Here is a 12,500-nt window from a genome sequence, read left to right on the forward strand (position 1 = left end):
ATTGGTCAGTCGTCTGTCGGTGGAGGTGACCGTGGTGGAGCACTCGCGCATCACTCACCTGGAGGTGCTGCCAATGCGCAATGGCAAGGCGGCAGCCAGCGGGAACACTGCAGATGGTACGCTATGGGGCGGGATGGAAGTGTTTGTGTGTGTGTGTGTGTGCATGTGTGTAGTGTGTGTGTGTGTGTGTGTAGTGTGTGTGTGTGTGTGTTTGTGTGCGTGCGTGCGTGTGAGTGGGAGTGGGAGTGTGTGAGTGTGAATGTCCTCTATGTATGTGAGAGATTATTAGTGCACATGTCTGTCCTTGTATTTGCAGGTGTTGGTGTGTGTGTGTGTGTGTGTGTGTGTGTGTGTGTGTGTGTGTGTGTGTGTGTGTGTGTGTGTGTGTGTGTGTGTGTGTGTGTGTGTGTGTGTGTGTCTGTGTCTGTGTCTGTGTGTGTGTGTCTGTTTGTGTGTGTGTGTGTGTGTGTGTGTGTGTGTGTGTGTGTGTGTGCGTGCGTGTGTGTGTACATGTGTTTCTGGGGTGGGGGTGGATAATAGAAAGAATGTGTGTCACGTACATTCTGACCGTTCCATGATAACAAATCCTGTTGACTACAATCACTTTTCCAGGCTGTGTGTGTGTGTGTGTGTGTGTGTGTCTTCCTCCCAGTGGTCATCTGAGGTTTCCTCCACCCTCCCACACACACACATGCACATACACACATGCGCACGCACGCACGCACGCACACACACACACACACGCACACACACACACACACACACACATGAATGGGGCGGGGGAAAGAAGAAAGAAAACAGGCAGACATACACACACTGAGCGATAGTGATGTGCATTGGCACTGTCCTCACGATTCGATTTGATTACGATTCGGGAGGTAGCGATTTGATTCGATTCGATTCGATTCTACAATGCATTGCAATGCATTACATTTCTACTGAAAGCAAAGCAAATGTTTCATCAGTCATGATGAGGCAATACAAGTAGTCAGATTACTTACTTATTTACTTAATCCTCTTCTTCCCGGATGGGAAATAAGGCTTCGACGACTCGACGCCATTCATCTCGCTGTTGTGCTAGTCTCTGTGCCTCGCCTGACAAGTAGTCAGATACTGAGCAAAAATTTATTGGCTGTTTTCTGTATCAGCCTTGCAGTTTTCAATGCTTTGAAGTGCTTTTATTTAATTTAACATTAATTTGCTCCCGAAATATCCACATAAGTAATTGAAACTTTAAAAAATTGCCGCATCGATTCTGGAACTTGCTGCATTGAAATGGATCGTCCATGCCCCGCATTGCATTGCATCGCTGAATCGATTATTGTTGACACCACTACTGAGCGAAAGAGAGGCATGTTTTGTCATCAATCACTTCAGTTTATTCTACTGCCTACACACTCTCTCTCTCTCTCTCTCTCTCTCTCTCTCTCTCTCTCTCTCTCTCTCTCTCTCTCTCTCTCTCTCTCTCTCGCATGCACACATGAGCACCTGCAAATGCATAGACTCACACATGCTGAGATATTCTCTTTAACACACAGAAATTCACTTCTAGCACAACAACATACTGTACAACACACAGGTTCAAAAAGTATGTTCCCAAAATATTTGAATGGCAAGAATTCACACATGGTGTGAATTCACACACAGGTGATAGGACCTCTGGACAGTCATTTTTTGTAATAAAAGGCAAAAGTCAAAAATATTGGATACACCGTTTTGCACCAAAACCCTTATACTATACTGTATATATTCATAACAAATATTTTCTTGTTAATTTCCAGGTAGGTCCGCACCTATGCCCATATCCACGGTGGTGGAGCGTAACAACAGCATGTGCCGTGCGAAGTTCAGCCCCAGCATCGTGCAGCAGGCGCGGCTCACCACCACCGGGAACCTGGGCGACTTTGTGGTGCGCTACGACGTGGAGAGGGAGATGGGCATCGGGGACATTCAGGTACAGTGAAATGAATGAATGAATGAATGAATGAATGAAAACATGCATCGTACAGACATATGCACTCAGCGACCACTTTGTTACCTCTGCCAGGATGTGATCGCCTGGGTTTGTGTGTTGTCTGTGTTTGTTCGTTCGTTCGTTCGCTCGCTGCTATTTCACTGTGTTTGTTCGTTCGTTCGTTCGCTCGCTGTTATTTCACTGCCTGCCACAAGGTGCGCACGGTGAGCACTGAGCACCAGCGTGCCTGCGCCTTTCTCAGCAACAATAAGGAACAGGGAGAGACTCTCCTTTGCCGCGCCAGCTCCAACACGAAGTGCATTTCACCTAAAAAGTTGTTCATCCGCGTGCAACCTTCATCCGCAGGCAGGAAACAATCCTGTCCAATGGAATTTGTGATTGTGTTGGTCCGTGTTATCATTGCTGTTGCGAGATGGACAGTGACCACCCCCGCAGATCGTTTAGGTTCACAATGCTGTCGAATTAACTACGTTGTCAAAAATATGGAATATGTGATCGTGTAAGTTCACAATGCTGTTGTGGACTGTGACTTAGGTTCACAATGCTGTCGAATTAATTAGGCTACTGTTGCCAAAATAATTTATGACTGTACGTTCACAATGCTGGTAAAATTCATTACATCCCCTTTGCTACATTTAAAGTTAACCCCAAGTTGTTTGCGAGATGGACAGGGATCAGAAAGCCCGACAGCATGCATACCGGTAATAGCCGAGCACCGGCGAATATTCCAATCGGGTGTGCCTAGGCTGCGCCAAAGCAATAAGGACTGTCTCCTTTGACGGCAGCTCCAAAACCAGTGCTATCAACCTAAAAAGTTGCTCATCAGTAGGCCCCCTTTTGGCTACACCCTCGTTGAAGTTAACAAACAGTCCTGTGAAGTTAATTAGGCCTACCGCTGCATAAAATACGTATGAAGTGGAAGTGCACTGCTGCGAGATGGACAGTGACCACCGCAGATCATTTTGGTTGACAATGATGTCGAATGAATTAAGTACCATCGCCAAAAAAACAAAATATGGAATTTGTGGCTGTGTAAGTTCACAATGCTGGTCAAATGAATTACACTTCACTCAATTTAACCCCAGTTGCGAGATGGACCACAAAGCCGTATGCGGCCCGCGGGCCGTATGTTTGACACCCCTGGATTAGGCGATAGTGATTTTTTTAGAAGGAAATGCCGCTTCACGCTTCAGACGACAGCGCTAAGGCCAACCAGTGGCCCATGAGAGTGATGCATACCATCGTAGGCAAAAAAATAGGCCTAACCAGATACGGTTGTCTGTGGTTGTTTCAGTTTTGTTGGTCATTACAGTCCCTTCAGTAATCACTAATACAGTTCTATTAGCGCGTGATCACAAGTTTTCAAAGCAGGTTTATTTTTTATCTTGTAGCCTAAGCACAAGGCTGGATTTGCCTGATAAAATTGGTATAATTCCATTTAGTCTATAAAGTGTGATATGAAATAGCTGTGAAATTTTAAATGGTAATAAGGGCATGCTGCAAATCATCAAAACCGTTTAACAATGTGACCAGCAACTTCTGACCTTCAATAAGGACAGTGCATAGTAAGTTCATAATAGGCCTATAGCATGTAGCACTTTTCCAATACCACAATCACAGGTGAACAAAACAGACCACAGTTAATCAAGGACATGGTAATTATAAAAAATACAGATATAATCTAGTTACAACTTGACAGTTTAATTCTCTGAACACACTAATGGTGTGTATAAACCTGCATAAATGACACCACATCATGACACAAATATCCTACTGTATGTGTCTAAAAACAAACTTAACTTCCTTAGCGGAGGTCTGCACACTGGGTGCATTTCTAGTTATGTATTACTATCTTGGTAGTACTGGATTGGAGCCTAGCCTGGTCCTGACCATCCCATAGATACTCCCATTTCATTTCGTATTCATGGTCTGGCATTTGTTTGCTCTGAAGCGATTGTAGGAAGCAGGAAGTTTGCACTCAGTTATGGTTTGAAATTATTGGACACCTCTCACCCAATCGCTGGCAGTTACTCAACAACAACATAGCGCAGACCAATGGCTCTGGCGCAGATGTGTACGTCATTGTCACGAGCGTCCTCCCCCTTTCGTCCCCACGTGGGGGGCATATTCGATTATTGGCTGTTTTCTGGGGGGGCGTTGCGATCAAAATTCTACTGCTCCAGGCACTCCACAGAGAAGCACGGCCAGACTACAGTAGTGGAGCCAATCCTTTGGCGGAAGTACGTAGGATGGCTCGCGAGGCTAATTGGAGCCCCCCTTTGCCTTCAGAATACAGATACAGGATGGAAGAGAGAATGAATCCATGGTTTCATTTTGTTGACACCAAATTCTGACCCTACCACTCGAGTGTTGCTGCAGAAATTGAAGCTCATCACACCAGGAAACATTTTACCAATATTCTATATTTTCCAAATGTTGTGAGCCTGCTGTGTGAATGGTCGCCACAGTTTCCAGTAGCCTACCTGGAGTGGCACCCAGTGTGGTCTTTTGCTGCTGTAGTGCGTTTGCCTCAAGGTTCGACGTGCTACGCCTTCAGAGACGCTCTTCATCTCTGGGCAGTCATGGGTGAGCCGTTAGGGCAGGGGTGTCAAACTCAAATTGATCGAGGGCCAAAATCTAAATCTGTAGCGAAGTCGAGGTGCCAAACTCAACATTTAATTTAAAAAATTGTGCATGCACACACTTAAAACTCATTTAATTTCCACAAACAGAGTCCCATTATAGATCAATGTGCCTGCACATACAGTATGCTGTTGCCTTTGTGGGCTTTTTCACTGTCCTGGGCCCTGGGCTCATATTCCTGTGACACTTTAAAAGTCATGTTCAAGTGTTATTACGCTATATATTAATAGTGGGCCAACTGTAATACATATTTGAAATGATCTCGTGGGCCAAATAAAATGGCCCCCTAGCCTGAGTTTGACATCCCTGGGTTAGGGTATCAGACTTGTAGCCCAAAGGTTGCCAGTTCGACTCCCGACCGGCCAGGTTGGTGGGGGGAGTAATTAACCAGTGCTCTCCCCCATCCTCCTCCATGGCTGAGGTACCCTCACCATGGTACCGTCCCGCCGCACTGCTCCCTTGGGGCGCCATTGGGGGCTGCCCCCTTGCATGGGTGAGGCATAAATTCAATTTTGTTGTGTGCAGTGTGCAGTGAACGCTTGTGTGCTGTGTCACAATGACAATGGGAGTTGGAGTTTCCCAGTTGGGCTTTTCACTTCGCCATAACTCAGTTGTAACAAGTGGTGATTTGAGTTCTTGTTGCCTTTCAATCAGCTCAAACCAGTCTGGCCACTCCCCTTTGAACTCTGGCATCAACAAGGGCCGTTTTTGCTCACAGAACTGACACTCACTGAGGGTTTTTTTTCTCTCTTTCTGACCATTCTCTGTAAACCCTTGATATGGTTGTGCGTGAGTATGCCAGGAGATCAGTTTCTGAAATACCCAGACCAGCTCCTCCAACACGTTCAAAGTTACTTAAAGGGGTTCTATGTAGGATTAAAAGTTTAATTAATCACTGTCCCGAGTCAGACGATGCTTTTTTGAGTCATTAGTAAGTGAACAATGATTCTCGCGACCACTTTCATGGTCCACTGTCAGAAAACTCCAAATATAACTTTTGTCAGAGCGGTCCGCTACGAGTGTCATGGGAAACACTTTTCATAAGGAAAATCACTTTACATACCGTATTCAGATTTGTATCAACTGCTGGCATTCAGTGATGAAAAACATTGTCACAGCTACGTAGTTTATTTAAACAGTTTTTTCATGACTGTGTAGATTTTGAGACGCGGGCACCGCGTAAACTATGTCATCCTACATTGTGCCCCTTTAAACCATGTTTCTTATGCTTTCTGGTGCTCAGTTTAAGTTGCAGCAGATCATTAGACCTTAATCATGTCTACATTCCTAAATGCATTGTGTTCCTGCCATGCGATTGGCAGATTTAAAATATGCATCAATGACTAGTCAGTTAGCTGTGCCTAGTAAAGTGGGAGATGAGTGTACATTCATAGACATACATACATTTTGAACACACAGACACTGACACACTGAGACACAAAAATCCCTATTGAACATACTACGCACCTACAAAAGCCCTCTTGCTGATTTCTGCTTGGTCCTTTTAAAGGGGCAGTATGTAATGTTTTTCGTAGTTTATTTCCAAAATTCATGTTGCCTGTTCACAAATGTTACCTTTTTCATGAATACTTACCACCACCACCAAATTCCTTATGACTACTTTGGTCATACTAGTAGTAAATATTTTGGAAAACTGACTTGCGTGTTGCTTCAGTCTAATAGAGCGAAAATACCTTATTTTCTCACACATTTGTCAAGACTGGACGACGCAGTGTGAATAGCAGATGTTCTGTAGCAAATGATCTGTGTGTGTGTGTGTGTGTGTGTGTGTGTGTGTGTGTGTGTGTGTGTGTGTGTGTGTGTGTGTGTGTGTCTGTGTGCGTGCGTGCGTGCGTGCGTGCGGTGCGTGCGTGTGCATTTTTATTGTAACAGATGATGAATTGTGTGGACAGGCTTTCCCTGACACCCTAGCGAGAAAATCCATATGTATTTCTCACGCCAGTTATCGCATGGGTTATCGCATGGGAATATTCCTATGCCGTTCCCAGTCAACAGGCAAAGTCGAGGTCCAGGTTTACTGATGTTTTATTTTGCACCAACTCATTCATACGACGTTGAAACACTTTGAAAACACCGTAGAACTAAAAAGACAAACAAAAAACACAGGACTAAATCATATGCTCTCAAACACCAAAATAATAAGACATAAACAAAATGAAAATGACAAAAGACAAGTTACACATACCACTTTTCCCGCTTGTTGACTAAGAATGGACTTGGAGACTTCAGGATACTCTTCTTAAAAAGCTTACAACTTTAGCGCTTCCCTTTGACTTTAAAAGCGCACTTGAACTTGAACCTTGCGTGGAGCAACTCACTCACACGCTACCGCTTTCTTTCATGAATTTCTTTGTACTCCAAACGGGAAGTGACATATAGTAACATGTTAGACAGGACAACGTCAAAATAAAGGTACAACAAAGAAACTCAAAATAACAGCAAATAAAGTGCGTCTGGAGGATGAATACAAAAATAGAAATACATTATGGACTTTAAATGTTAAATATTATGAAAAGTTCAAAAACAAATATTTTCTTCTATTTCCTTATTTTGACCTTTTGTGAACACAGACACACTCCCACCATCACACTATGTGTGATTAGACAGACATTTCATTCATACAGCACGCATACACTCACACTCAGTCATTCACACTCTTAAAACTTAACCTTTAATTGAATTCTTTATATTAAAATCTACTTTAATTATTTTAGAATAAAACTCATGAATTACTTTATCACTTTCAAGTAGTGCTTTTGTCTTGTACATAGGTAAACTGCCTTGTGTGCTTGTTGTGCAACTAACCAATATCTCTATGTTGGACATGATGCAGTGTTGCTTGCACATCCACTGGCGTATGCCAATACATTCTGGTAAAGTGCTTTCCTTTAACAAGTTTCTTTTTCTTTTCTAGGGGACTCATTTCATCAGCAGCTTTCTTTTTCTCAAGTGTCACAGATTTCTCAGATCTTTTCTTACGATTTTTGGCCCTTCTGGCACGACGTTTGGGTTTCACTTTGGCCTCAATGTCTTTCCTCCAATCATAGCACACCATGTGTTTCCAGGAAGACGTCTGCATCTTCATCTTTGTGGAATGGACTTGGTATCTTCTCCACTCTGGGTCTCCATCTTGTCCTCCCACCATAACCTTCTCTTCTTCAGGTAAGTCTTGCTTCTTCTTTCTCTTTAGAGGGAGTGAACTCTCTGGAGGACCACTTTCTCTTGACTTGGGGCCTTTCTTCACCAGCATCTGAAGCGCCACATCATCTTGCGACATAGCATTTTCCTCATCGACAGAGGCCGGGATCTCCTTTAATTTGCTGCAGTGCACATGGTGGACTTCAGACCAGAGTCTGTGAGTAGGGGTAATGACAGGTGGTACTTGCTTACTGATAGTGCGATGGGTTACGGCACTTCCATTCTCACGGTCCCGAACCAGGTTGCTGGAGCCAACAATGGTCCAACCCAGAACGGACTTCAGGGCGAATGGCTGGCCTTCTTCACCACTCAGCACCTCTCTGGGGAGCAAGACCTGAGGACAGTTATAGCCAATGAGCAATCCCACTTCACAGGGAAGCTCAGGAGGCATTTCGTCAGCCACATGTTGTAGATGAGGCCAATTCCTTGCAGTGGCACAGGTAGGTATATGAGATCTGTTTGCAGGTATGTAGTCCCTGGTGTAAGATAAGGGGAGTTTAACTCTCTCCCTGGACATCAGACCTCTCACCTGTAACCCTTGCAGCTTATGGCTGGAGACAACTTGTGCTTTAGATGTCATTGTTGAGATTTTTAGTTGGACAGGTTCTTGGTTAGCACGCAGCTCATCTGCTACACTCTTTATAACGAAGGTGGAATCACTTTGGTTATCAAGCAGTGCGTATACCAACACCTCTTCGTCTGGATTGTCTATTCTGGAGACGTACACTGGAAGGATAGAGGATGTGTGAGTGCTTCTTTTATCTTGGATGACCCTATTAGATGTTACTTCTGTTACTTCTGTCTGTGACTGTGATGGATGTTCTTGATCTCTCTTTTCACGATCCTCATGCAAACAGGTTGGGTGACGCTTGCCACATTTGTCACACACACACCTTGCATTGCAACTTTTGGAAATATGGCCAAGCTTGAGGCATCCAAAACACAATCTTTCCATCAGCACAAACTTAACTCTTTCTTCCAATGTCTTCTCCATGAACTTGCGGCACTCATGAACAGTATGGCCATATCGGTTACAGAATAAACAGCTGTTAGAATCTTCACTAGAGCTGGTAGTAAAGGTCTTGGCAGTTGAAGTGTGATTTCTCTGGAATTTGTAGCCGTTGTCATGTGTCTTGGACTGATCATGCTCGACTGGCTTTATTGCTTGGAGTGATGTGATTGGGTTGCAGGCAATTCTAGCCTCCTTGTTTAAAAACTTAACAAAAACTTTAAAATCAGGGAAAACTTTATGCTCTTCTTGGAACATGGTGACTGATCTGTTCCAGCGTGAGCTTAGCCACTCTGGCAACTTAGCTACGATTCTCTGGTTTTCGACACAGTCATTTAAAGCTTGTAGGCCCTGCACATGTGGCATGGCTGTCTCTACACTTGTCAGGAAGTCAACAAATTCCCGCAGGTCTCTGCTGTCCTTGGTAGAAATCTTGTGCCATGACTGGATCTTGTCACGGTACGCCTTGCCCACGACAAAGGAATTCCCAAAACGGTCTTCTAAGATCTCCCAAGCAGCACGGTAAGCACCTTCGGTTCCAAGTAAGGAGTAACCTTCAATGGCTTTCTTCACTGGGCCACCCACATACTTGCGAAGAAAGAACAGCTTTTCTTGAACAGGAAGATTCTTACGGTCTATCAAGGTCTTAAAGGACAACTTCCAATCAGTGAACTGGAGGGGGTCACCAAAGAAAACAGCAGGCTCAGGAATGGGAATTCTATTAGCAGTTATGGCTTCAGCAAGTGTTTTGACAAGATCATTAGATGATTCACAAGACATAGTATTATGTGGTTGAGGTGTGCTGGCGTGAACGTCAGGTACTTGTGGAGAGGCAGGCAAGGGGGTTGGAGAGGTTTTGCGCTCAGATGCCCTTAAGGGGCGAGTGCTAGAGCAAGGTAAACTTAAAGGAGGAACATGAACATTCACATTTTCTTGAGGAGCGGCAGTACCTTCATCCTCACTACCATACATGCTCTCACTATAAATCTTCAGCTTAGCTTGTGCTGCATTATGTTCTTTCAGTCCCTGTAAACGTTCAACTTCCTTTTCTCTCTCCTGTATTTTCATTTTCCTTGCTGTACTCTCTGCCACAAACTCAGCTCTTTTTCTCGCAAGCTCTGCTTCCATTTCCTTTTCCTCAACTTCTCTTTCCGCCATCTTTCTTTTCTCCTCTGCCTCAAGCATCCGTATCTCTTCCTCATGTTGATGCTGCGTCTTCATTATTTCCAAAACTTCATGTGTTGCAGCTACTTCAGCTGCTGCTTCTTGTTTTTTCACTGATGACTTGTGCGATGCTCTTCCTGATGCTCTGGAGATATCCATGGATCGTGCGGAGGTAATACTAGATACAGTGGCATTAAATACTGATTCTGAGTCTGGCCACGGAATATCTTCTGGGTCGCCTTCTGAATTGATAAAACACTGGGCCTTCTCATTGGCTGTCCTGGTGATTGCCAGACAAGCATCATTTCTCCTTCTAATCTCCAGGTCCGGGACAGCAATCACTCTGATTTTGTCATACACTTGGCTTAGTTCTCTCAATGTGGCATTAATGGCATTCACAATCTCTTTAATAAAATCGACATCTTCTTTGCTTTTTAGAGACCTTTTCAACCCATTTATATGATACTTCCACCTTTTATACATTCTTCCAAAGGCTTTATGTAACTGATCTAATTTTTCATGTTGCAGTGCTTTTCCTTTTTCAGACAGTGTTCGTGTGCGGCCACTTCTCCTGAGGTCTTGGACTTCTTCCACTTGGGATTGAGGTTGACCTTGCTTAGCCTCCTCATCTTGTTCCTTATCCTCTTCATGTTCAGCCTGCACTACAATGTCTTTCTCTGAATTAGGAATTGTCTCAATATTTGTGGGAGGTAATGTGGCCTCTTGTGCATCTGCCATGATGGACTACAGTGATTGCAGTAGGCCTACACCAAGATACTATTAAGCAGTGAGCTACTTAAATTGAAGATGAGCTTAATTTTCTTTCTCTCTTTTTTTCTTTTTTAAAAGAAAATTGCCTCAAATTAAATTACTTCAACTTTCAGACATCTTAAATTCAACCATTAAGTACACTGGTAACCATAAACCCTTTTGTCAAACATAATACAAACACAGACACATTTTCAAATCACCAAAATAGCCATTATTTCAAAACCATTCAATAGCAGTACAAAATGTCCATTCTTTCATTTCAGTTTTTTTTCTTTCTTTTTCGTTTACTTAAAAAGTCTTGAAATCGCGGATGGTTAAGTCCAGAATGTTTCCAAAATGTCCACGATAACTCAAGCGCAAATGAAGAGGGAAAACAGCGTCATTTTACCTTTGAGCAGTTCAATAGCACGCGCCACTTCAAAGGCACGAATGCGAGTCCACTTGCTTGCCTACTCGCGCCGTAATCTTCTTCCTTGTTTCGGCAACACGGACGGAATACTTCCAAGCGAAAGCAGCCACCTTCCCGCGGAACAAAGTCTCTTTCCTTGGTGACCTCGGAACGCAGGTGTAGCCACTCGCCTCGTCCTCGCCTTCACCGAAGCTGAAGTGTTCTACTGTGCCGTTCCCAGTCAACAGGCAAAGTCGAGGTCCAGGTTTACTGATGTTTTATTTTGCACCAACTCATTCATACGACGTTGAAACACTTTGAAAACACCGTAGAACTAAAAAGACAAACAAAAAACACAGGACTAAATCATATGCTCTCAAACACCAAAATAATAAGACATAAACAAAATGAAAATGACAAAAGACAAGTTACACATACCACTTTTCCCGCTTGTTGACTAAGAATGGACTTGGAGACTTCAGGATACTCTTCTTAAAAAGCTTACAACTTTAGCGCTTCCCTTTGACTTTAAAAGCGCACTTGAACTTGAACCTTGCGTGGAGCAACTCACTCACACGCTACCGCTTTCTTTCATGAATTTCTTTGTACTCCAAACGGGAAGTGACATATAGTAACATGTTAGACAGGACAACGTCAAAATAAAGGTACAACAAAGAAACTCAAAATAACAGCAAATAAAGTGCGTCTGGAGGATGAATACAAAAATAGAAATACATTATGGACTTTAAATGTTAAATATTATGAAAAGTACAAAAACAAACATTTTCTTCTATTTCCTTATTTTGACCTTTTGTGAACACAGACACAATTCCCCTGTGTGTGTGTGTGTGTGTGTGTGTGGAGGGGGGTCAGCAAATGGTCTCACCTCGTCAGTGTAGCTGTTATCCTTGTTTTGAGGCAAACAAAGCCTCACAACAGGTTGTGAAGTATAGGATGGTATAGCGTGAGAATGGCAACAAGAGAAATCAGTCTCCTCTCTTTCCCTCCCTCTCAAACATGTTTCTCTGTGTCTACCTTTTTCTTTAAAAAATATATATTTTTAGGGCTTTTTTTGCTTTTTTAATTTTGAGAGGACAGTGGAGGAGAGACAGGAAATTAGTGGCGAGAGAGAGCCAGGGAAGGATCGGCAAATGACCCGGGCCGGAATCGAACCCGGGTTGCCGGTGTAGTAACCCAGTGCCCTGCCTTTAGACCACGGCAGGGCCCTGTCTACCTTTTTCTGTCTGTCTGTCTGTCTGTCTTTCTCTCTGTACCCGCACCCTCTCTATCAGGTGTGGGATGGCTACTTTATTCACTACTTTGCCCCCAGG

General features: G+C 43.6%; 1 protein-coding gene across 2 annotated transcripts in view; it reads left to right on the forward strand.

Annotated features, from left to right (window-relative positions):
* The window catches only part of itih5 (inter-alpha-trypsin inhibitor heavy chain 5), a 65,435-nt gene that overhangs the window by 16,228 nt on the left and 36,707 nt on the right, over window positions 1-12,500 (forward strand). For both annotated transcript variants that reach the window (XM_063217303.1, XM_063217305.1), the window contains 2 exons: window positions 1-116; window positions 1,782-1,954. The exon at window positions 1-116 is cut by the window's left edge and continues 138 nt beyond it. In XM_063217303.1, coding sequence (XP_063073373.1) covers window positions 1-116; window positions 1,782-1,954 — 289 coding nt within the window. The remainder of the gene's footprint in view (window positions 117-1,781; window positions 1,955-12,500) is intronic.

Source organism: Engraulis encrasicolus, chromosome 15 (assembly GCF_034702125.1).
Source record: "Engraulis encrasicolus isolate BLACKSEA-1 chromosome 15, IST_EnEncr_1.0, whole genome shotgun sequence".
Taxonomy (NCBI): Eukaryota; Metazoa; Chordata; class Actinopteri; order Clupeiformes; family Engraulidae; genus Engraulis; species Engraulis encrasicolus.